This window comes from Phaethon lepturus, unplaced genomic scaffold (genome assembly GCF_000687285.1).
Source record: "Phaethon lepturus isolate BGI_N335 unplaced genomic scaffold, ASM68728v1 scaffold10769, whole genome shotgun sequence".
In the NCBI taxonomy this organism is placed as follows: domain Eukaryota; kingdom Metazoa; phylum Chordata; class Aves; order Phaethontiformes; family Phaethontidae; genus Phaethon; species Phaethon lepturus.
This window is the reverse complement of record NW_010561275.1, coordinates 6,527-34,204: the sequence shown is the minus strand read 5'-3', so window position 1 is coordinate 34,204 and position 27,678 is coordinate 6,527. Positions and strand designations below refer to the sequence as shown.

The 27,678-nt window shown below is 36.9% G+C and overlaps 1 protein-coding gene across 1 annotated transcript; it reads right to left on the bottom strand.

The window, feature by feature from the left end:
• Window positions 1-533: 533 nt before the first annotated feature.
• LOC104616119 (chromosome unknown open reading frame, human C8orf34) lies at window positions 534-26,773 on the bottom strand (the record flags this gene model as incomplete). The annotated part of the gene is made up of 4 exons (XM_010293963.1): window positions 534-700; window positions 6,699-6,868; window positions 13,595-13,623; window positions 26,645-26,773. Coding segments are annotated over 4 exons (495 nt in total), but the record flags the coding sequence as incomplete, so codon positions are not given.
• Window positions 26,774-27,678: the final 905 nt, after the last annotated feature.

Here is a 27,678-nt window from a genome sequence, read left to right as displayed (position 1 = left end):
GTGAGCATAGAGCCTTCTAGAGTGCAATTTAACATACAATACACTCTACTGGAAAATTACAATCAATTCCTCTGGAAAGGTTACAAATCTACATTTCTAAGCTATTGGTAGCTAATAAGTCTCAAATAAAACCCACTGAAGTTAGAACTGTGATACAGTTAAGAAAAAGACGAACCAGATGAAAGCCAGTGAAGCTGATTCTGCTCCTTGTACATAACTACATTCTCCAAGTAGAACCTGCAAGTGATTTATGTAGGAAATAAAATTAATTTCTTTGAGTACCTGAAGTGTTTGGTATTTCATGGGATTTTAATGCAGCTGGCAGTTTATTCACTCACATATACAGTCTTCATTACTTTCACTCCTGAAAATTGCAAGTTAAACCCTATGAACCTATGAACCCAGCTAGATACTTATGCTTCAAACACAGGGAGCAGATTCAAACTAAGCTATGTTTGATGGGATATTAGACTTTTTAGATTAATCTATAAAAAAAAATGTGTCAGAAAATACACATAATTTTTTGCAGTTACCCAGCAGTTCCATTGCATCATCTTCATTGTCGATATCTTCTTCGGTTACAGATGGAGCTGTACTTTGAGCAGAATCAAAGGAGTCCTGAGAAAGCATGGCGGCCAGCAATTTCTTATGCTGCTGCTGCTGTTGTTTTAGTCCTTTGGTCTTTGGCTCCATTTTTAAGCTGTGAGGGAGGAAAGCACAACTTTCTCTTACAATGAAAGAGAGTCTTGGTCCCCCAGATCTGAAGGTTAACACCATCAGACCACACATAAACCAGCTGGTTATCACTCATTCCCTGATCATTGGATGTTATAAGCCAGTTTGTGTTTTCAGTTCCTATCTAAAGTTTTGACTGAATGATGATGGGAAATTTCCCATTGACTTCATGGGAATTAATCAAGTCTAAATAAGCTACATATACAGAATGACAGGTCGATTACCAATCAGTATTGCTAAGGCATTGATCACACAGTAACAAAGCTGAGAACAAAGAACTGCTCCATTGCATGGTTATGTTATCACGACCCCACAGAATTAAGGACTAAATAGTTATAATAATTCTCATGGTTTGTTGACTTGTGTCCCTAACCTAAGTAACAGAAAACTGGAACCGCACAGAATTTAGCAGAAGGGTCTAAGACAGGACTTGCTATAGTTAGCAATTTCTGAATCCTTACAAAATCAAGATAAAGGCAACGGGACAGAAGTTTGGTGACCCACATGAGGATATCAGCAACACCTCAGACTGTCTTATAACCTGTTGCAGGAAGGCAGATCTGTTGCAAATGTATGAAATTTAGTATAATCAAAGATAGTTCATTTCCCATGGCAAAGATAAACACTAATAAAACAAAGTGGACCTTGGAGATGAAGAACCGGTTTTGAGTTTAGGACATCAGGTTATGGACAGGGCCTTTGCAAGCTCTAGTTCTTTTAGGCTGTAAGACACAAGATCATCATATTAAAAATCACCCAAATTCCCCACTGTGTACATACATTATCCCTTACGGAAGTTTTCCAAGAGCCTTGCTGGTTGTCAGAATTTCTCCAGGAAATTTTTCATGTAGAAAACTACTAACAACGGCTTGAAAATTAGTTTAATCCTATTGTCACCACGTTCGAATTTCTGAAAGATGAGCTCAGTACCAGGAGAATGGCCATCAACACTTTTACATGGTTGTACAGGTTTTACGTGGCAAGGTTTTGGTACCAGAGGGCGCTGCAGGGGTGGCTTCTGTGAGAAGCTGCTAGAAGCTTCCCCTACGTCCGATGGAGCCAATGCCAGCCAGCTCCAAGATGGACTCACTGCTGGCCAAAGCCGAGCCAATCAGCAACGGTGGTAGATGACTCTGGGATAACATACATAAGAAAAAAACCCAAAACAGTATGCAGCAATTGCAGCAGGAGACAGGAGTGAGACTATGTGAGCGAAACAGCTCTGCAGACACCAAGGTCAGTAAAGAAGGAGGGGCAGGAGGTGCTCCAGGCACCGGAGCAGAGATTCCCCTGCAGCCCATGGAGGTCCTCGGGGGAGCAGATATCCACCTGCAGCCCAGGGAGGACACCACACCAGAGCAGGTGGATGCCTGAAGGAGGCTGTGACTCAGTGGGAAGCCCACGCTGCCGGAAGCTCCTGGCAAGACCTGTGGACCCATGGGAGGGATCCCATGCTGGAGCAGGGGAAGAGTGTGAGGAGTCCTCCCTGTGAGGAGGAAGGAGCAGCAGAGACAATGTGTGATGAACAGATCACAACCCCCATTCCCCATCCCCCTGTGCCACCCAGGGCAAGAGGTAGAAAAGAGGTAGAGAAAATAGGGAGTGAAGTTAAGCCTGGGAAGAAGGGAGGGGTGGGGCGGAGGTGTTTTAAGATTTGGTTTTCGTTCTCATTATCCTACTCTGATTTGATTGGTAATAAGTTAAACTAATTTCCCCAAGTTGAGACTGTGTTGCCGGTGATGGTAATTGCTGAATGATCTCTCCTTGTCCTTCTCTCAACCCACAAGCATTTCATCGTATTTTCTCTCCCCTGTCCAGCTGAGGAGAGGAGTGATAAAGCAGCTTTGGTGGGCACCTGGCATCCAGCCAGCATCAACCCACCACAATGGTCCTTTATCACATATCAATACCTTGCCTTGCTGCCTTACAACAGCAACAGAGAGCAGTACAAAATCAGTGCCAAATGCAGTCTTTCCTCTGTAGCAATCCAGAACATTAAGGGCAAAAAGGTGACCCTTCATGAGTTTGACAAGACATCACTAATACAGCTACCTCAGACTGGCTACACTATCTTTCCCAGTCAAAGTAATAGCGAAACCCATCCTTTCGGTTGCTCAAATTAATTCCTCTTCTTTTCTTTTTCTAAGTAACTGGGCTTGGCTTTTAGATATACAACATGTGTGCTTCCATTGCTCATCATCACAGGCATGTATGCTTTTAAGGAGGAAATAGTGTTTTTTCCCCACTGTCCATTACTGAATGGAGAAAAAAGTGAGGTTCATGGTTGTAAAGACAGAAAAAGCAGACAACTCACAGATTCTGAAATATCATGTGCTACATATACTCACAATGACTTATGCTTTATGATGAAAGACCAATATTACAAATGGGCACGTTATCAACATACCAGTGGTCCGGAGGAACATGCTGTTCTCTGCAGCCTATTCAGTCCCCCACAGCATGCTATGACTGTGTAAGGACCCAGGGCTTCCCCCTCCACCAAACAAACAAAAAAAACCCCTTGTATGCTATAGTCTGTGAAAACAACATGGAAAGAGGGAGTTGCATGACACTGATGGCAATTCCTCATTGTGATGACAGTGATCTGTCAATGCCTAATCCTCTGGATATTTATATAGTATCTCATTTATGTAGCATTTCCTTACGTTTAGTAATAGATAAAAGAAAACGTATTACCCAGAAATAATGGGTCAACTACAGTTTTCACTTTCCTGTTCTTAGGCTGTAAGTGAAGATTAGGATTAGTTTTAAATCTTGATTATCAGTGATCAATAAGTATCACTTTTTATTAAAAGCATTGACAAATCAAGTTTAACAATATATAATTGGAAACATTTCATATGAATTTCAAATTGCTCCCTCTTTCAGTTGCCAGGTAAAAATGTAACTGAATTATTTTAGGTTATATTAAATATGAAATAGACAAATTAAATACAGATGAGGTAGCCAAGAATTCTTTACAACTGATACCAACTTCACTCTTTGGAGAGTTTCATTTAATCTCCTAAAAATTATTCCCACTACTTTTGGATGTTCTAGGTATATGCTACATTATAACTAAATTATTATTACCGATTATTTGTATTTGCTGTGTGTGTATGTATGTATACCCAATTCCAAATTCTTCAATTCCCAGTAACACTGAATCAGACCTTGATGAAATTGCCTGTTACTAGTGAACTGTTATTAAATATTCAGATTAACTTTGATCAATATGGGTCTTTTGAACTTCCATAAATAGGTGGCATCAATTTTAGTATTACCACTATCTTGAAGTTCTGCAATTTTATGATTATTTTGCAAGACTGCAAAGATGCTTTTTATAAATGCCTTACAAAAGCTGATGAAATGCTAATGAAGCAAAGAATTATCCCAGACATAAAATCAGTCATCCAAATGTAAATCCATATGCTGCATGTAATTTAGTAGCTATTCATTTCCACTGAAAATCAGCATTCCCACTTAACAATACATATTTTTCAATTTAATGCACCTAAAAACTAGAGATATCAGTGTCGCCTGAGTCTTCCTGGCATGAAGTACTCCATAAAATTCTCCTTATTTCATATGCCAGGCAATGTGGTTTTGTCACGATACTCAACAAGACTTCTCAAATACTACTTTCAAAGCCATTAATCACATTTTTTAATTATAGCATTAGCTGTGAGGTTTCTCACAGCTTGTACCACTCTCTACAAAAAGAAAAATATGCTGCTTTGAATCATCTTTGTTACTCAGAACTAAATCTCTTTGCTCCCTTCTAGAGATCAGAGATGCTTATTTCTGCTCCTTCCTATTGAAAGAAGGGATACAATATCCTCAATTTGCTCTGCAATGTGGAACAGACCTTTATTCAGTGTCTTTATGGGACTGCTGAATAAGGAAAAAGAAACCCAGGCCCTCACAATCAAGCTGCAGTGCCAGCTGCTGACTCCATTACTTTCCCAGGAACTGCACTGGAAAGACCCAGTGTCTGAGTTCTGCTGGTTCCAGTCCAGCGTCTGGCTGAGGGATCATTACTACGTGCTGCTACTTCTTTGAAATAGTAGTACTTGCAGCTTCCCCCACAATAATCTAATTAAAAGAAGAAAGAAGTGCTCATGGATAACAAACATTCCCAGCATGTGAGGAAAGTTAATGAATACAGCCTGTATGAGTATAGCCAAGTGACAGACTAGTTTCCCTGTGACAGTGAGGTGAATTCCCATGTAGAAGGCACATGGAGGACACAGGAATATTCACAATTCAAACTGGGGGACAAGAGGCTGGACAGCAGCCTCACAGAAAAAGATCTAGGGGATTGGGCTGATGGCAAGTTGCATATGAATTAACAGTGTGCCCTGGCAGCCAAAAGGGCCAACCGTGTCCTGGGGTGCATCAAGCACAGCATAGCTATCCAGTCTAGGGGGGTGATTGTCCCACTCTACACTGCACTGGTGCGGTCCCACCTCAAGTATTGTGAGCAGTTTTGGGCGCCTTAATACAAGAAGGACATCAAACTATTAGAGTGTGCCTAGAGAAGGTCAACCAAGATAGTGAAAGGCCTCAAGGGCAAGACTTATGAGGAGTGGCTAAAGTCACTTGGCTTCTTCTGCTTGGAGTAGAGAAGGCTTAGGGGTGATCTCATTGCAGTCTACAACTTCCTCAAGGGGGGAGGTGCTGATGTCCTGTCTCTGGTGACCAGAGATGGAACACAAGGAAAAGGAATGAAGCTGTATCAGGGGAAGTTCAGACATTAGGACATTAGGAAAAGGTTCTTTACTGAGAAGGTGGTTGGTCACTGGAACAGGATCCCCAGGGAAGTGGTGACGGCACCAAGACTGTCAGAGTTCAAGGAGCTTCTGGATGACACTCTTAGTCATATGGTTTAGTTTTAGGTAGTCCTGTGTGGAGCAGGGAGTTGGACTTGATGATCCTTATGGGTCCCTATGATTCTATGATAATACTTTAGACCTTTTCAAAGGTAGAGAGTTTCTGCCTTCTTAAAAGAGGAAGAAAAAGATGTCTGCTGCAGAGTACTAGTTATAACCAAGAAGAAAGGCTACAGGGCTCAAGGAGAGCTGTAGTTGTTTAAGGCAATTAACAGAGGCAGTGCACAAGCTTTGCACTGAAAAAAAAAAAAACATTAATCCCTTTTGAAGAAAGGCTGTGAATACTTCACTTTCTCTGATAAACAGGTATCTTTAAATCATGGAAAATGGACTTGGACGTGGCACTTCAGGACATGGTTTAGTGGGCATGGTGGTGTTGGGTTGATGGTCAGGACTTTATGATCTTAAAGGTCTTTTCCAACCTTAATGACTCTGTGATTCTGCGACTTCTTAGAAAAAAATAATCTCTTCCATGTAGCTGAAGTACATTAACAAACAAACATACTCCCTCACCGTCATTCAAGTGCGATAAATCATCAGAAGTTTTTTACCGCAGAGAATACAATTTTCTCTTTGAGAAAGAATCGTTATTAGCACCAAGATGCTAAGTATAAGAACTGAAGATGAATTTAGGAAGTCCTGTTAAAAATAACATAGATACTGTTTCCCTTGCCTCTCTTTCCTTTAAATGAGAAAATCAGATTTATCACTAAAGTGTCAAGAAGATTAACAAACAGCTACTACCAACCGCTGAAAGACAGAAGGGTTTAAAGTATCTGAATGAAGCTATATATCACAAAATTGTTACACAATGGCCCCAGTCTTGTCAACATACACTTAGCTTTATACATGGAAATAAAACGACGGGATTGCAAATGAGTATGAAGTTAATGATATATAAAAGCATGAGAGGAAACCAGTCACATATTAGTATCTTCCATTTATTCTGCATGCTGCCAGACTATGGTGTGGGAATTTAAAAGCCTTGCACTCTGCTCTCAGAAACAGGGCATTACAAAGACAGCTCTGCTTCACAAATTGTAAAATTTCTAGGCAGAACCAAAATCCCACCTTCCTCCAGGACTGCTGCTATCCTCGCTATCCCACTGCTCATTTTTATTTCTTGGTATTGGTGGCTGCAGCATCTCAGCAGCCAGTGGGTCTGCATCATTCTCTTCACGGCCAACCCATTCTCCAATCACACGAGGTCTGAGAAGGGGGGTGTTAAAACCTGTTGTGTCCTGAAGAGAAAAAAAACCCAACAAACCAGAAACATTGCACTGCTTGCTCTCAACCATACATGTCAATAGGAAAAGAAAGAAGAAATAGAAATAGAATTATTCAGTAAAAAAGTACAAAAACAGTACCACACAGTATAATTTCAGAGAGCTACAAAATATCCAGAAACAATCATGGACTAATGAAAAGATGCAAAATTAATAAATACATCTGCATTTGGCATTTTAAAAATAATGCTGCTGGGATTTACATAATGTATCTTTCAATTCTGAAAATTGTATTAAAATTTTAATGAAATGCATTTCTGAAATTAGTACTCATATTTTTAACCACTTACTGGAAGAAGATAGCTGGAGACGATTACAAGAAGTAAACAAAATGCAACTGGAATATTCAAACTAATAGCAATAATTTGCATCATTGTATCAGGAATTTAGATTAAGGAAACAAACTGTCCTTAAACATTGTGTAGAAAAGCTGAAGTGGTGAGTATCTGTTCTCAGTGTTACTAGAACCATTGTAGATAAAGGGTTATGTACAACAGTATAGTCAAACTAAAAAACAAGCATGTATGCAAAAAACATAGAAAATGATGGGACAGGAATATTTCTTTTGCTTTAATTGAACTGTTTTCTAGGCTAGCAAAGACATTTGAAATACGGTGTTCCTAATTAGGAGAGATATATTCTATTCCTTGGCTGTTACCTAGCTCGGTGTCTCAATAAATATTCCTACCATAAAACAATGCTTTCCAAACAAAGAGCATCTGGAAGTAGTACAACACAGTGATTACTTAGCCTAGCAACCATATTTTCTCATCTTCCTACAAACAAACCATTTTTAAAGTCTCTTCCTAAATTGACACAGATAAGGTAAAAGCAGAGTTTGAAGTAGAGGCCTCTCCTGAAATGAAACAAACGAAAAAAGCCTGCAAACGGCTTTCATATGAATACATTTACCCCACTCTGGCTAGACGCTGTAATTTTGCTCAGCAGAGCTCCAAGAGCTTCTGTTTTGACAGAGCCAAACATGACCCAGGCCTTGGATTAGACTCATTCTCCCTTGTTCTTTTGTTCTGCTTTCTGCAACACGCCTGTGAGTGCATTGCTGCAATCCACTCTCCATACATCTGTCCAGAGCTCTCCATCACTTGACTAGCTCACTTTTTACACGACGTCTGTCTTCTGCAAGGTTGACGTGACACAGTAGGACACTGAAAATGGAATGCAGTCAATACAGAAGAGAGAAATCTGAGGAAAACACCATGGATTCAGAGGTCTTAGAATACCTAACCACTGATGTCTTTCTTTTATGTACCTACAAATAGACATTTTCTGTCTGGTGCTGTGTCGTAGGCAGGTAATGTAGACTAGATGACAGTGGCCTCTCGTCACTCGACAGGAGTAACCCATCACAGATGTGACTACCATCATATGCCTATGAGCTAGGAAAAAACATTATTCCACTGCCCACAATGCCTTCATTACACAAGATATCTGTACTAGTTTCTTTAAGTGAGAACCATTTGTACCCTTCTGAGATTTATTCCTGCTACTCTAGCCATTTTCTCCCTTCCCTTTTTCCCTAGGATAATTTCTAATAATTAATAAAAAAAGATTCCTGGAGCTAGTTAAACTTGCAACAACTTGCAGTGTTAATCTTGACAAAAGCTTTCAGTCCCTTAAGTTAAAATGAAGAGCACCTAAAAATTTCCACTTTTTTCAGTACCACAAGTTTTTCCTGACACTGTACACTGCACTATCAGCATATGAATAAGTAAACCATGAATGCTGTATCTACCCTTGTTATGCTGATTTCTTTTCTACACATTTTAGGGATTAAAGTACACTTTCGTACTCAACAGAAATTTAATTTACATGACATAGCCATGCTTTGCCTCACTTTATCACCTTGCTTTCCTTTTTGAATCTTGTTAGATTATTACACCACAGTTTCAGGGACCCAATTTATTTTCTTCCTTTCAACTACATAAGCAGCCACAGTGAAAACAGTAAATGGAATCAGAGAGAGCTCTATTGAGAACACCAGGACGTTTATGTGGCACCTTATTTCAAAAACTTCAATAAATTCAGAAGAAGTACTCTGTTCTCAAACAAGTTTTTATAGGTTTTTTTAACATATAGAAACTTTAGAATCTGATTTCCAATTTATATTCCCTCATAAATGACAGTGACACTAGTCCACACAAAAATATTTAAATTTTAGGTATTTAATCTGCACTAAATGAATCGAGAGGATTATTTTATGGTGTAGTCCAGGTGTCATCCACTTTTTATACACATCAGTGGCTACCAACTTGACACACTCGAGCTTCCTTTACGTGGAGACCAGAAGAAGAAGGGAAAGACTGTAGGAGAGCTGAATCTCATCTTCCTGCTGGGCTGAGAGATGTGGCTGCAGTATGCAACCCCTATCAGGAAGCACAACAACATATGTTTATCCATTTATTTAAGCATAGTTTAAAAAGCTCAGTATTTCTAATTTCTGATATGGATTTTGAGGGAAACTCCATAGTGAGAAATACTTTTGGGTGAGCAGAAATTTGTTTATTTTTATGACTTAGAGTAGTTGTTTCCTCTATTTTATTTATGAAAACCTGTGTCCACTGTGGTAATACTACATGTAAGAAAAAAATATACCCTAGACACAGCATAGAAAAAATATTTTAATATTAACCTTCAGGGTCAAAATCTGTTACGAATTATTAGACTGTCTTCACTCAAGTCTGATTCTGGATCTCTAACACTTAGCTGTCTCCCATTATTAAAGTTTAAAGTGACTGAAAGTCATTATTGGAAATTCCAGACAAATGTCATAATGTTATAACAGGTCTCACACTATCTTCACTACATGAAGCTTAAGTAAAGCACTAATCCATGGAATACTGGAATTATGTGAAAATCTCATCTATTCAAAAAGAAAGTATTTCTAGTTTTAGTATTTGCAGTAAAAAAAAAAAAAAAAGCTTGGAAAACATTCAGTAAGTGTTCTTTAGAGAATCAAAAGCCATAAGATGAATAAACCTTCCCCTGCCTCCTTTCTAACTGCTTGAGAATTACATTATTTTAGTCAGTCTTCAACTGTGGCAAGAGGTAAAGGGTGTGACTCCTTACTTTGCATGGCCTGGTTCAGAAATATTGTTGAAATGGATGCAATCATATAAACCCATTTTAAACCTATTTCTGCATTGTAGCATCCTGGCTACATTCTGTCTCAATGTATTTTATAATGCAGACATGCTACAGTGCAACATATATTACAGTTTATGTTGTGACATAAACACAAGTAGGGTCTTCCAGCAGCAGCAACTTCTAGAGGAGGCGCGTCATCAGTAGCCCCATGGTCAGAGCATTTATGTAGGCACAAGAGCTTCAGTAGCATGGCTAGTCCATACTTTGATGTGAATTTGAACTTCCACTTCCCAGGGAAGTATCCTAACAGACTTAGGGAAAACCCTGAAACTCACAGCTAATTCAGTGTTTTTTCCTCTATAATTTTTTAACCAAACTAGAATTCTGAGTATTTCACTGAAAGGCTAACATCCTAGCTCAACTTCTTTGTCTGTGTACATAAAACTCTTCACATTATTGAGAAGCTTTAGCAACCACACACTTTCATGCATAGTTTCTGTGCAGTGGCAAGGAGGATACGTCAATTCAGAAATTTCTAGTATATTAACTCTGTACTTTAGCCTTAAAATCTGAGAATCACAAGGCATCCCTTCTCATTTTCTTTCCTTACACAAGCAGTGCCAGTTGCTGATTTTACATAGCTTCCATGGCGTAGGGACATGGTCTGAATCATCAAAAGAGACTGAACACCAAACTCTGCAAGTCTGAAGTAAATGAGATGAAAAAGGAGAGAATCTATAGCATAAATCTGTTTTAATTTCAGTAATCTTAGTTTTTTTTTTTTAATCATATCAGTGAACTCCAGAATTTTATTAGACTCTGTCAAACTGAAATCTTCCATTTTTACTAACCTTGTCTGCCTGTATTTTCTCTACCTCTGCCTTGGACTGAAGCCCTAAGTACTGGCACAAAGCTAATAATAGCAGATATTTGACAAGAATCCATTTAAATGAAACACCCTTCCACGAAAGTGATTGTAATTCAGAGCAAACTGGTTTTCCAAATCCAAATGCTCTAGTAACTAAGCAACTAACTAATTAACTGGATTACTTGGAGGAGTTACATCAACCAACAATACCAATCAAGTACTCCCCTGACAAAGGCAGCTAGAGGTTACTGCAGCCAGAAAGAAATATTTTGTTTAAAAAATACTTACAAAGTAAAACAAAACAAAGAAACATACACATGCATTCTCTGTTTTCTCCAAATCCATAATCTAAAACACAGATAAAACAGCAGGATTATGGGCTCTGTCCTAATCCCCAAGAATGTTTCTCACCACGAGGAGAATAAATTCTTCTATGTGCTCTTCCTTCCTTTATTATTGTATTTAGTTTTATGTCTCTCATGACATCTGTGTAATGCCAAGTTTGTGCATGCTGCTCTAGACCCATGACATGTACCTGAAGGGTTAAATGGTTAATCCAAACCACAGATGAATGTGGTTTGAAAAATGATTCAGTGCTGCCACAGCCTAGAAAAATAAGCTGTAGTATCAGCATGTATTTCTAGGAAAGGAATTACAATGAACTTGACTACATTTATACCTGAAAAATAAAGATCGTCTAGGAACATGCTCAGGTGAGAAGGAACCAAATTCTGTCTAACGTTAAACCATTATTAAGTAGTCTTTGGTTGCTTTTGGCCCAAGCCAAATAATATACTTAGAAACAAGTCACAGGAACATTTCAGGAATTAGCTCGTGTAAGGGATCATTCCTAAGAGGCAGGATTCCACAGAATGGTCCTGGCTATGCTTACTTTCTTAACACAGAACTAGCCTTTCTGCCCATTAAATATTCTTAACGGGCAAAACAGGAAGTAGAAGTGAAGACCACAGAGACAAAAAATTGTGCTGCTTCTGTAAATCTATCCTGGAAGCCTGTTGAGCAATGCTGCACAAAGTAAGTATGTTAAGAGCTTTATTGCTTGGTTATTTTATTTATTTTCCAAATAACTTTTGATTTCAAGGACATTTAATTTATCTGTCCTCATCAGAAACAGACATTAAAACAGATGCAGTATTTTAAAGATGTCAGGCAATGTATGCTATTGAATGTACATAATATAATGTCAAGTTTTACTCAAAAAAACCTACCACCTTCCAATTTAAAATAATAAACAATGAAGTATATTGTAATAAAAAGAAAATTAACCTTCACTCAGACTGGATCCTGAGGAAATTCACCAACGATGTTCCCCATCTCAATTTTAGCACTGAATAATTTTAAAAACATGAATGTTTTTGAACAGTAATCTATCACCATTTTAAAAAAATCAACACAGAAGTATCTCCTAAAAAAAACATATGTAAAGACTATGTGATAACAGGCTCTGGCCTAAAATGTCTTTTTCCTCCCACAATCAGTATTTCACAGTTTTGTTCAACAAACAAAAACAAATGAAGAGGAGTTCCTCATAAGTATTCTTCCAGGTAGGGTTTCTTAATGGAAGGACTTTCTAATTGTATTTCTCATCACTTGTAAGCACAGTAAAGGAAATAGTAGGAAGGAAGACTTAGATACTGTTATACTCTTAAGATGAACAACAAGATAAAGCAAGATCAAGGGCAAAAAAGTAAATGCCATGGTTTTGAAATGGCAGCCCCATATGCACATGACTGCATGGTAACAGTGCTCAATCTTGTTTAGCTGGCCTTTACTGGAGAACCAGGTGGAGATAACTTATATGCACTTGTGTCAGAAAGGTTCATGCCCTAATTTTACCAAGAGAAAGGAAAGATATTTTTTAAATTGTATTCTATATTAGGCATTGTTCCTTTGTCTTATATACCTTGTGATCCTATTTCCTTGATAGTAACAGTCATCTTGGCACTAGAAGCATACTGCTGTTCACTGGCAAGATTAGGGAAAAGAAAGGTGTTCTGTTTCCTTTGGAACTTTGAAAAATTAGCTTGATTACTCTTTCAGCATAGAGTTCATTACAGCTAAAACTAAAATTCATGTTAACTGTGTAATATATAAAAAGAGACAAAATAGAAGAGATCATTGTTTGTTGCATTCAGCAAAGAAGACTGATCTTTATGTTTTTTTATCATTTCTATTGATTCATTTGATTGAACTGAATGATTTTGACTGAATGATTTTTGACTGGTGATTATCAAATTAAATAATTTGATTCATTCCTGATCAAATCTAGGGAGAAAAATTACTCCTAAATATTCTCACAAATCATATCTGAGAATGCAGAATTCATGACTTCATAAATAAAAGGCATTGAAAGCTAAATGTTTCCAAAAGTACACAAAGTAACCCAACAGACTATATTAAGCAAAGATGGTATCAACATCAAAAGCATTTCCATGGCCTCATTAAAAGTCTCTGAAACTCAGTGAAATTTTTTTCCCATAGTTGACAGCCCATCTTGGATCAAGTTCTCGTGTAATGTATCAACACATACTGTACTTACCCATGTAACTTTGCATACCTAAACTTCCTCTGAACCCAACAGAACTGAAGTGTGTATGCCAGGTCAGGGAGATGCAGCTCTCATTGTCTGAAATTATCACAATCATCTGTCTTTCTGTACTGTTCATTAGGCATACAATAAATCTTACCTTATCAAGTTCATCAGAAATAGCAATGCCTGAAAACAAAACAGATTAAAAAAAAAAAAAAGATTTAGAAACATTCGTTCTATAAATGTCTTTTACTGTAGTAAGTAAAAGTAAGGCTTCATCTGAAAAGTTTACATATTGTTCTCTGCACACTGCTGTACCATGCAATGTATCATACTTTGTTCCATTAGTGAAATTGCCAAGAAACAATATACTCTCAACTTTCCTCAGCTGCAGTATTATCAAAATGAGTTTTCAAAAAACTGTGGAAATGGAAACAGCAGATGTGCCAATAAAGTGACAATGAGCTTAAGTATACTTCTACCTGCTTTCTAAAATTAAACTAGCAACGTAATATTTACACCTGGATACATTATTATGCAAATCTCGCCCTGACCATCATGTGTAACACCATGCTGCAATTACAGGGCAACATGGATATGACTCTTCTCTCTTTCTCCATGGTTCAATGTAGGAACAATTCTATGAAAGTAGATGTAATTTAGAGAAGAAAATCTCAAAGTAAAATTTCACAACAGAATGCAAAACAGTTTTTCTAATCCCTTTGAACAAGAACTTGTTTATTTGCTCTTGTCCCTTTTGATGATGCCTGCCTGAGGCTTTCCTTTTGCTTGCTTCTATCATGCCATCTAACTCTTTTGACTACCCTGTAGCACATTAAACATGCACAGCTGGTCTCAGAATTTTTAACACATCTACACACCCCATCATATCACATGGAGAGATCAATCAATCATAAATCGAATGCTATCATGTTGAAAATTCTAATGTATTGAAAGCAAAGCATTTCCCAGGTTCCTATGAGGTTTGATAAGAAACATTTCCAGGTTAGAACTCCAATTCAAAAACCAAAGAAAAGCATCTCCTGATGGTGAAAATAAAGGGGAGAGTACTCATGTATACGAAGAACACGCACTTGAAATTTGTTCTCTAATTCATACCACGTTATCAAGACAACTTGTTCCAAGGAACACAAGAGATGATACTGCAAAATATGTAGTATCTGCTGAGGGGAAGAGTTACTCTTTCTAAAATCACACTAAAGATTGCAGCAGTTATAACCTTGTTTCCATGACATTCTTATTTCTTGCAATTTGGTATACCATAACTAAATGAATTCTTTTTTTTTTTTCGTTACTGTGCTTTTAATCATTAACTCCATATGGCTAATTCTCACATTAGATACTTCCTTATATTGATTTTTGTTTTAAAAACAGTGAAGTGCTAGGAGAACTGCAATTGTAATTTTAAGACCTGATCAACAGACAGGAAATATGCCTGGAGTTAACAAACAATTTTCAGTCATTCAATAAAGTAGACTGTATTGAAAAAGATCCATTTTGCCTAACCCTACTATCCCTCACAGCAATTAACCTGTTTTAATAACTTGAGACTTTTATTTAGCCCAGACAATACACTAATGTCCATACAGTATAATCAGCAGGTTGCACCAACCTGAATCATTCAACAGGACTTTAATGTGTTCTGAATTTCTTCAATCCCCAATGGGCATTTACTAGCAAGAAGATAACTGCACTCTTGGAAGTAATAAAAGTATAATTCAACGTTCTCTTTATCTCAACTTTGAAAACCTGATTTCTATCAACCAGCTCTCCATCACATTGGATGTATTTTGCATAACCAAGGTCAATCCATGTTACAACCACAAATGCTCTCACTAAAGAGACAAACAGCCTTTCCTCAGCAATTTCCCATAACGTTAAGATGGTCCATTTTGTTTTGATAAAGGTTTATTTCCCCAGATTAGAGGTTGGTTCCCTTTTCTTCTGCTTTCACAGATGCTCTGTGAATGGGTCTTTGAAAACTGGGAGCAGACACAAGAGCAATTTTTCCCTATGCTGACTTACTTGTTAAAAATATTTACTTTCAAGTATAGCAAAAGAAACTACAAAAGGTAACCCTGCCATTTCCAGGACTCCATTCCAAAAAATGCCAAATAGTTTACAGTTCAACTGTCTATGTTGCTAATCAGAGATGAGTACTGAAAGCACCAGATAGCAAAAACTGTATATACAACTATATGCCTCACACAAAAAGCTCTAGCAACTTCTCTGATTAAGTTATATATAAAATTGAAAAACATCCATAACTTAAAGCAGTGCTTTTAGTAAAATGCTTTTTTGTACAAGTCCCACTGGTTCCCCACAATTTACTCTGAATTTAGAGAAGACTCAGCTGAGTAATTGAATTGACCAGAATGCCTCAAATTTCTTCTTTACTAAATTGCAAACAGGAGCAAGACACCAAGATGAACCATATTTCTTAGATAAACATGTAGAGAGGTAGGAGCTTCTGAGGACATCTTGCCAAAATAAAATTTTAAAAGTTTGGAAAACTTTTATCTTTGCAGTCACAGAATTAAACCTGAAAACTCTTTTTATCTTTCTCTCTGATATAGTATCAAGAGTATTCAAGAGTAAAGAAAAGATATTTCTTCCTAAGAATCCTTTAAGGAGCTTGTTACAGTAATCTTGGCATGGTGTTTCTTCTGGAGGCGGGATTTACCATACTGTCATACAGATTTTTATGTTATGGCTTCAGCTCATTAACATTAAAAAACCGCCATTAGTTACTGATAATACAACTCCATTAGCAGAGACTGGGATAAATTAACCCATAAAAAGGTGGGTGTAAAGAAGCTTCTCATTTTCTTCCAAGACACTACTGCAACACACACTTAGTGTGCCTACTCTTACCAATTTTCTTTTGCAGTTGCCAAACTGACAAGGTAAGCTCGGCTGAAGCTGAGAGCAGGGGGGGACTTGCACCCTATGTGCAGTAGACAGAAAATCACAACAGTGAGGTGATTTTTTGGGTGCAGATTTCAGGTGGAAAAATATGGACTCCAGTTTTCACAAAGCAGTTCCTCAAAAAATTAAAGCCATTGCATATATCACCATAACATAAAAAAACCCCACCACCACCCTTAATCCAGAATCCTGAGAACACACCTAGAGATAGTCATAATTATCATATAGGAGTATTTAGCATTTCTGTTATTCACTTAACCCCTAGCACACTCCTGACTTTTTAGTAGTCAAATAGGTTACTGTCAGTTACTCTATTTTCAAGTAATAGGTGGACAATTTAAAAAACTTGAATTTCTACAAAGTAATGTGAACAATGGTTGCTATCTCCAGTTCATGTAATTGCTAGTGTTCAGATATTAGCATTTTTCAAAAAGAAAACCCTCTTTTCACTTATTTTGTATAACTGACAACAATTGGTCCTGCTCTCTGTATGTTGTATAGTTATTTTCGGTTTTTTCTCTGTGGCTTTCATACAGTGTAAAAGAAGAAAAAATAAATCTTGGTTTTTATATATTCTAAATAGGAAAATGTCATTGTAAAAATCATTTTAGTCCATACACTAAAAAATTTGTATCTAACAATTTAGTGACTTCCTCAAACTGTAGCCTTTTTTCATCATAACTTAATACTAATCACCAAAAAGCTCTAACACCAGAAAAACTGACACACCTAGTTTGTTCAAGCTTGAATACAGTGGTTTTGTTATTAGGAACAACTGATTCTGACCTCCCTCAGTTTAAAGCATTTAAAGCCTGACTGCATAATGGTGAACGTAGAGAATGGAAGTTTTAGGGCTGTTTCATCATTGTTCTGCCTCAAGTCACTGAGCAGCTGATAAGAAGGGGACTGTTGAAAAAGTTCTCCCTTTGTTGGGGAAGGTATTCTGATGTCAAAGGCAAATCCTTCAGAAATAAAGAAGTATGACTTTACCCTTTCTCTCACAGTAGCTGTTTCTCACCGACATTTGCTGTAGTTTCATATAATACTATGATTGACAACTATACAATAGTCCTACCATTCTTAGTTTTTGCAACAAGAAAGTGCAATGTTCTGACTAACAGAGCGAGAGGTTTGCTTGCCGCCATCAGCTAAGGTTCACAAAGTTTACAGTGGGAATTAGGCACCTAACCACCAATTTTATGTCTTTAAAAATCCTTCCTTTTACAAGTAATTAAGGGTGCTGAATTTTGATCAGGCATCACAAGTACCCAGCCCACTCAGCTGTCTGGTGAATTACACAGACAGATTCAGGGCACTTGTTTCTACTTTTGAGTGTAATGACCCTCTGTGCTGTAAGAGTGCTGGAACAATAAAGTAATTGGACTGAACATGCTTTCACAGTCCTTCAGAAATGCTCCACAGGCACAGCTACTGCCGTCTCTGACCAGCAACGAATCTAGAGTGGGGCTGTTCATCCTAGCGCAGCCTCTCTCAACTGCAACACTCTCCTCCTGTGAATAGCTTGGGTTTTGAAGAGAACTGGAAGAACAAGGCTTGATTGCAAGAAAGGTCTGCACACTAGGATTAAATGAAACATGACTACCAGACAGTGTAATAACAAAGCAACTCATTAATACTTATTATACTTTAATTACTATCATCATGCCTACATTAAGCAGATTGCCCTAAAGCACATCTCACTGTATTAGCCATGTACCTTACGGCTTTTTCATACCTAAAGTATTAAACGAGCTGTTTGCCATGCCTTTTTTAAAAATTAGCATGGATTATTAAATTGCCCATATATATACAAAATCATTCTTTACACATTAATCTTAGATTTCAGTTCCAAATCCTCTATCCCTTCAGCAATCTGCACTAGCACAATGGTAAGAATTGAGGAATAAAGATGATGATCATTACAGCATTATAGCATCTTCTCTGATGAAAAAGCCACCCCCCCAAATGTATCTGCACCATGTTTTAATGAAATAAGATCCCTTTTGAGTCTAGAATGAGTATCTTCCACAGTAAAGAAAAAACTTTCTGCTTAGGACTTTCTGCTTAATTTCTAGCTTACTAGGAAATGAACTTTCTTTCAAAAGAAAAATGACTGTTGTTAATAACAGTTCCATGAGTCTTAAAAATGCCTAGCTCCTTCATATGCAGTTCGTAGCAGTAGAGTTTTATTTGTTGCTGCTCTCTAGCAACAAATAAAATTAATCCAGTACCTAATGCCTCTCCACTTAGTGTTATCATTCCTCTTTGAAGAATGATTTTTTCACTTCGATGCTCTCAATTCAACGGCATAAAATTAGTTTTCAAAACTGCAGGCACCATAAGAGTTCAGGTCTTTTTGAAAAGGCAAGTCATAAAATCCCTGCCTACTGCATTATTCCTGATGAGCTTAAAAACTTGCAATATCTTCATATGATATACACACCTGAAATTACAAAACAGGTGTTCTGATAAGAAAGAAAGTTGTGAAACTTCAGAGACATCTACCATTTTTGTTTTTATTTCTGGTCCTTAAATAATCATAGGAAGACATAACACAAAATAAAAATTAGTTAAGATTTTTTTAATACTTACATTTTTCTAAATGTACAATGTACATCTGACAAGGCTAAGTGTGTACCTAGTCATAAGCAAATAAAATGCTACTGTTTTAATGTATGCCAGACTACCATTATTCAGCTCAACGGGAGCAACTAGCTTATGCATTTTCCTAAACATCCAGAAGATGGCCACAGAGCTCCCAATAGCCAGTTTTCCTAATGCCAAACAAAGCCTTCTGGATTTGACATACAGGTTTTGACATACAGAGTTTAGACATATCAATGCAAAGAGTTTAGACACCTCCAATGCAAATCTGACAACTTGACAAAATTCATACTCAGAATTGGTCTAGGCCACAGAACTTGTGGATGGCTGGACTGCCAACCTCCTAGTATCACAGGTTCTGTAAGAAACTCCAGGACAGAAACAGCATTAGTATTAGTATTATACTATTATAATTCTACCATTATTAATACTGCAGCTTTGAGCATGAACACATCATGTACCAGCTGCACAGCAGTTAACCGTCCCAGTGCATTCTGCTACCCATTGTAAATCAGAGGAAGCATATTTTCCCTCACTGGTGTGACAGGCCACCTCAGATGAACTTGCATTTCCCATAGCAAAACTTCATGCCATACTGCAGCTGGCAGTATAGTAAATTCTAGACCTGTCTGCACCATGTATTAAACACAAGGTAAATTGAAATTATTTACTTCACACTATCCTTGAATTACAAAGGACATAAAATGGTGGCTCTGGCTGCACCAAACAAAGCATTTCCCCCAGAAATTATGTACAAAAGAACGAAACTAGCTCAGTCTTTTCTGTGTAGGAACCTTATAATAGATTTGTCATTGACTGTCATAATAGACATTCTTACATGATTTGCTTCACTTACATTGAGTAAATTTACAACTTTCAAAATTAGACATACTTGCTCCAGCAGTAACTGTGAAGGCATATTGAATTGAAACCTCGTATTTGTTGCCAACAAGGGGCATATTTCCTTATATTATTAAACAACTATGTATCAAGTTTCTGTAGTGGTTTCCATCTTGAATTAGGATAATATTCCTCCCAACATCTAGCATATAAGAACATAGGAAACGGTGTCATCTACAAGGCACCACACATTAATATGTCAGCAGACTATACATCAGTATAATCACTATTTAGGAAACACGGATTTAATCTCTCCTCCCCATGATGGCTTTAAAAAAAAAATAAATTAATCCTCAGCAAAAGAACCTGTGCTTTAGACATGCAGCATTTCTATATCCAAATTTCTAAGTGCCTCTAATGGAGAATATAGGTTTCAGGATTAGGTGTGGTGAGTAATGAATTAGGCAAACAGAGAGAAACAAAATGCAAAGTACCCACCAAATATTGTGTCCCAGATACCCTCTTAGACCAAGGTAATCTCAGAAGAGAATAATCAACACTGCAGAATATTTCAGGACTCTTGATTTTAGGGACAGATGTACACTGCAGTAGGTTTGTTAAGGTGGGTAGCCCAAAACAGCCAGTAGCAAAGGACAGTCATATCTCACCCTTCTACTACCCCCTGAATGCCAACCTGCTTCCAAGAATTACAAAGTACCATATCGGAGATCAGTGTCACACAAATCCCAGTTCTGCAAAAGCATTTGTGAAACTTTCAGCAAGCCAAAAACTGTTCCAGAAAAGGACACTGTAAAAAGAGACTCTAGTCCTAAAACTTAAAGTAGGCTAGATCAAAATGGCAAATACCTCCACAAAGGTAATTAAAAATTTAACATCTCTAGGAAAAAGATACTTATAATTGAAGTAACAGTGATCTCCCAGCCATATAAGCTCCATTTTATAATTCAATAGCAGTAATTATGTTCACATTCTCCCTGTTTCAATCTCAGAAAATATCATTATTTTGTATTATTACTCATACATCACACTAAAAGCAAATAGATTTTATGAGAAAAGGCAGTATTGGATAACAGCTGCAGTACTGAGATAATTTTATCTCCCTTAAAGGTTTGATTGAGCTTATCTAAAAATATTGATCTCAAAATAAATCACAGACATTGATCTCACACGAGAATAACATGATTTTAAAGTTCAGTCTGAACAGAAGAAAGGAAAAATCCTATACAGAATACTGATGACTAGTTTTGTGGTTCAATTAGCAGAACACATTTAGGGCTAGATGCTCACCTGATCATGGGTAAGTCATTTTTACAGACTAAAGTCCATTTGAGACCAACAGCTGTGTATGACTGAAAAATACCAAAGTATTATGTCTTAAAGCAGTGCCCTTTATGAGGTGATTGATAAAAGTCTAGTTACATGTCATGCAGGTGTGCATTTGCAGTTATATCATCATCATCAGAAATGCCTGTTTTCAGTGGAAAAATTCAGAGGTCTCTGATAAATTTTAGTGGCAGTCCATTCAAGTACTAATGGAAGTAAAAATAATCGGAAGGAAAATCACTAATATTTTCTATAGTGTAGAAGCTTCTAAATGAAACCTTATTCTAATGTGTTTCAAAGACTGCCAAATGCATTGAAGTAGTTAATGATGCATATATTAAACTTCTTGCATCCCACATATTTGCAGGTTCATCCACAAAACTGAGGACATGATTTTAGTGGTTTGTTAATATATTCTGATCTTTTTTTGAACTAGTTCTACCCTTATTGTTATGAGTTTTACTCTTGTTTACTCTTCTTCCCTGTAAAAGATAAAGAGAACATAGGCTTTTACGTTTCACTATTTTATCTTTTTCTTAAGTGGATAAAATCATGCTTATCTTTCTTAAGTTATACATAAGCAACATCAACTGATTCTAACATTATGAGAAATAACTGTTTCACACACTCCAGAGGGACTCAGAGATCTTTCATTTTTGGAGATATTCAAGAGCCATGGACACGGTTCTAGACAACCGGCTCCAGGTGGCCTTGCCTGAGCAAGGGGTTTGGACCAGATGACCTCCAGAAGTCCCTTCCAATCTCAACCATTCTGTGATTCTATGATTCTTTATGGTTCCCAGCAATATTTCCTACTACATTGCAGATGGTTTTCTTATTTACTGATTATTTATTTATTGATTATTCCCCTTCCAAATTAAGAAACAAGAGTACTTTGTTCCTATTGCTTATAGCTAGATACCATTATTTCTGGGATTCCTCCCAACTAACTGACTTGGGCTGGTTCCCAAATAGCTTTGGTTAATGTTAACTTACTACTATTTTCTGACCATAGAAAGTCCATTGAATTCAAAGCATGATAAATTTGTTTCCTCCTCTCTGATTTGTAGTATACACCTGGCCTTAACAAGGATTCAAACATTACTAACAAAATCTTGGTTCTCTCTGTTGAAAGGCTATGTGTAATTATGAAAAAGTACCTATCTCACAGTAGAACACAGTAAGTGTCATCAAATGCTGTTATCACGTGTAAATTGAAACATCCAATATGCACACATTTTCAATATGTACTCTAATCTTTAGCTGTTCATTAAAAGATGTAAGGCTGTTCAGAAAGCAGGCAGACTTCATACCTACTTTGCAGCAAGCTCTTGCTGATTGAGTTCTCATTTTTCCCACTCAAAACACTCGTAATCCACTGTTTTCCATCTCTTGTTATCTATTTTTCCACCCTCAGAAGATGAGGGGATCATGAGAAAGATCCTTAGCTATACAAAAGATTTTAGCTCTCTTCAAAAAGCAAACAAGCCAGAAGGGGAAATACAAGAGCATACATTTGAAACAGCATGCAACTTTTCTTATTTATGATCAGCTGAGGAAGAATGATGATGGCAATAAAGATGAGAGACTTTGCAATTGAAGAAAACGAAATATGCACAAGGGAAATGTAGTATATGCCTGTATGCTGTTTCATAAGCTGGAATCTCCCCTAAATAGTTGACTTGATAGTTCAAAATCCACTTCAATGACACATAGCTGGTTGGAGAAGCAAATGAAACCCAGGTTTCCCACATAGGTAGGCCTCTGGAAAATAGTATACTTAAATCACCAAGCTCCAAAGCACTTAGACAATAATTATGGCAATACTCTTCTCCAGTCTCTCAAACCTCATAAGATAATTTTAACACTAAGTGTGAAGTCACTTTTGGTTTCTCAGATCTACTGCAGCACAGAATTACTCACATGGGGCTTGGGAGGGCTCCAAATATAAGGAAGTTCAGTTTTCATCACTAGGAGGACCGAACATAGGAGAGACCAGACAGCCAAGTGCCTGAGCCTCACCTCCCAAAGCTTTCAGGCAATTCTAATTTTGTGTGAAATGCACAGGTTTGTCTCAAAGCAGGTATCTAGATTGCATAGTAAATGAAGCAATAGAAACTAGAGTTTAATTCACAGGCTGTCAGCTGCATAGCAGGCAATGAAATCCTGGAAACTCACTACAAGGTCCAAAGCTTATCTTTAAAAAATGGGAATTAATTCCAGGACTTGATGAAAAGTTCATCTAACTTCAAACATCTGCTTTTATGTGGCACTCTTCCTTGCTAAAATACTGAAGAATGAAATGACAGGGTGCTGTAAAAAGCTATTCATTGTACGTTGTGATCATTTGCATACTCAAAAATTTGTTGAGCCTGGTGCCTGTCCCATACTGCTTCAAAACAAGATTAGTATCAAATGTAGCATTAGACTCATTGACTTTATGGACATGCTTGTAGAATCAAAAGCACTGACTAGCCTGCCCAAATCAAGCATTAACAGTGGAGAAAGTAGCTTGTCATGGCTTTTGTAAAATTCACCACATGGAATGCTTGTTTGGGTACAGCACAGAATCAGTTTCACATGTCTTATACTTTTGAAGTTCTAGACATGTATTTTCATTGAAACCCTCTATGATATTTGCTATGTGCAGTCTGCAGAACAATAAAACCACATTTATTTTCAAAATTATACCTTTTTTTTTTACAAACTTTTCACATTTTTCATTTTGAGTTTTTATATCATCCTAATATGTAAGAAATCACAGCACAGAACAGATTTATTTCCTGAAATGATCTGAAAATAAGGGTTACAAAAACTGGAAACAAGGACATACAGCTCAGGAATAATCTGATGCAAGTATTTAAAAGATACAACCAAAAAGGCTAAGGTGTAACACGAGTAACAACTATCACAGAACAAAAAAAGCCACAAGAAAAGATACTATAAATACACTAGGAAAGGAGGACAAAGTAAAATACAGAACTATTACATCGAAGAGAAAGAAAGCAAGTAACAGATGATACAAAGAAATCCCAGTGTTCAAGACTTTCACTGCCTCAGTCTTTACAAAATAATTAATTGTGGCCAGATGCCTGACACTAGTGATTTTAAGAGGAAAAACTGCAAGCTAGATGATAGAAATCTGAAAGATATTCTGATGACTCAGATAAATGCAAGTTGGCAGAATCTTGTGAAATTTACTCTAGAGCACTTAACTAACTAGCTGAAGAATCCTCTAATCCATTAGCAACTGTCTTTCAGGAATGGGGAGGACAGAAAAGGGCAAATACTGTATCTTTCTTTGGAAAGGAAAAAGGGAAGGCATGGGGAACTACTAACCAGCAAGCCTAAATCTAGCAGCAGCAAGAATATTTAAAAAAATTGTTAAATAAACAATTTATCAACATCTAATGGATCGGAAAGCTGGTAAGAACAAGACGACATGAATTTATCAAGAATGAATTGCATCAAATCAGTCTCAATGTTTTCTCAACTGGGAAGCTTGCCTAGTGGGTAAGAGGAGGAAGTAGATGTAAATTCTTCAGCTATAATAAGACTTTGTTTACTGTCCTAGGTGATACTCCAGTAAACAAATTAGAGAATTACATTCTAGGTGAAATCACTGCAAGGTAGATAAACATCTGGTGGGAAAAAACAGACTTACTGAGTAGCTTTCAAGGGCTGGTTGTCAGATCTTAAATGGAATCATGAAGAGGTCTGACAATATTTCCGTTAATGATCTGAATGAAGAAATAGAGAGCATATTCATGAATGTGAACTTAGTATTAGGCTGCAAGTGAATTAAAGCACTCTGGGGGGATAGGATTAAAATTCCATATTATCTTGATAAATCATCAGAAAACATCAAATACTAGCAAGAAATAGTGAAGAATGTTTCATTTGTGAAACAACACTATGAAAACCAGACTCCAACAACACTGCCCAGGTACATTTCACTTCCTGTCCAAGGGTAGGACCCAGAAGAACTGCAGTGTTTTGCACTCCAGTTAGAAAACTCTGTGGCAAAGAGAGGTACAGAACGCTGCAAACTGTATTTTCAGTATAAGGAAGCCAGAGCTCAGTGGAACCTACACAATATTCACAAGTAAAGGCAAAGATGCAGGATTGAAGAGTGGATTTAGCCCTTTATTATTGACCTCTCACGTCTGATTGGTTTGTATCTCCAGACAGTGAATAAAAAAACCTTTCTGAAACTGGGAAAAAAAAAATTGTTTCTGTATCTGTGTTAAGCTTCGTTACAAGTCTGTAAAGGAGAAAGTCTTGAAAACTACAGACTCATACCCATCACAGTCAGGCAATGGTGGGGCTGCAAATCAGAGACCCTGATAGGAGGTGGTTTAGCTCCCTAGAGGCAGATAGACCAATTTACTAGAAATGTATTTGGAAAGAGCCCTGTAACTATACTACTGTAATTAATATAAATATGAAAATTGCTGAGAATATAATCGATGTGATCAACCTAAAACATTTGGGAGAGAGAGAATTTGGGAAAACTAGTTTTGGGTATTTGACACAATTTACAAAAATGCTGAATCTCAAAATTCTCCACAAAACAGAGCGCTGTGTTCTTCTTTCAGCTCTGTTTCTGACCTCACCATCTGCAGTCTCTCCAGTGAATCACAAAGTGCCAAGGATAAAATTTTATGAGAGAAAAAAGAATATTCCTCATTAAAATGTCTCCCAGACCACACTGTGCTTAGTTTTCATGTACGATGGCTGAGAGTACCTTTCAGACTTTGATAATTGTTAGTAGTGTTTGCTCGCACCAATGTATTTAAGAATTCTCTTCTACAGGAAAGAAAAAAAAAAAAGCTATTCCTCATTATATACAGCAATTCTTCAAGCTACTCCTTTCATGAGCATGCTGTTTTTAAACACTGCTCCTGTTTGACTATGCCTTTTAAGGGATCATACTTGGGTTTTATTACAAAATAACTGGCTACCATGTTTCTGAGTATTTATTTGGCATGCTTTAAAATACTTATTTTAATTGCTTTTGAAAACTGAAAGGAATTTATTGAAGTCAAGGATCTGAAATACGTCATTGCTTTTCAATGACAGGTCTGATGTCCATCAATGAGGTTAAGGTTTCACAAAGGTTAATCCAACCTAACTGCTACCACCCAAAGGTGCAGTCTCACTGCTGCATGTTCCCACCATTTTCCTTAAACCAGCCTCTTGTGTTGATCTCTTTACAACCTAATTCAGCTCAGTAAACTGGCAGAAAACTACTGTAACAAAAAAGGAGGTACAGGGGAAGTAGTTTCAGTCTGCAAGAGGGCTGCTAAATTATCTCAAGACATTCTGTAAACCTCATCAACAGGAATGTAACTGCTGATGTCAATGAACTTGGTCTTAATTGAATAGAAGACCACCTTCTTGATATATACTTCCAAATTACAATTCAGGCTGCATGGTTACATTAAAAAACTAAAATGAATCAACTTACTGCGAGACAGATTCTCAAGGGCTTTTCCAAGTTTTTTGCTCTCTTGAAGAATATGATTTAGTTCATCAAAATCATGGTTCTCCGGTTCTGTCCTCCAATCCCATTTAGGATGCTCTATTGACCTTGGCACTAAATATACACAGATATATAGATGAAGTTTAGACTTGGTAGTTCAGACTCCTACAGTAGAAAAAAAGCTGCACAATGAGTTTACAAGCTCAAGTATCTTGAGTGGAAATTACTTAACTATTCTTCTATTTTAACAGCTGGAAATATTTTCTTTGGTCAATATGAAGTAAAAATGAAAACATCTATGAACAAATGCATACTTGGGACAATTCTCGCAACTGAATTAGTTGGTAAATAGGAATAATTAATATTAACAATTAAAAATAATAAATATTTATTTATTATTTATTATTTATAAATAAAAATAATGTAATAACAGAAAAATGTAATAAAAATATTGGATATGAAGGTACTTCATTCACATGAAAATAGAACTGTGTGTCCTAGGGGCCAATAAGGAAAAATGACAAAATGAAAATAAGTAGCTTTTACTTTTGGCTTTGCTAGTCATTTTATCAAAAAGAAAAAAATATTTTTGATAAAGCTTTTAAAACAACATGTACATACACCTTTTTCAAAAAATCTTAAAGTGTAGATAGCAGTTCATAAAAAAAGTGAGACCAAATATATCCTTACTTATTGTTCATGCTGTACTACCTATAATCTTTATTCTGATACTTAAACAAACTCAATCTTTGGGAAGCACAGTCTTGAACTTACAGTCTTCTACTCATTATCTATTACCAAAACCTTTGATTTAATTTTAAAAAGGCAGTTTCTCAACTGCTGAGCTAACTTTACCTACAGTGGCAGTGAAAAAGTTTCTGGGATATGTAGGACCCACAATGAACGGAGCTGCATTGTCCAATGTGAACATTTTGAGCAATTTGTAGAAATTAAAACAAAAATAATGCTGTCTCTGGAACTGCAGTTTAACATGTTCTTTTTGCTAATGTTCTGAACTA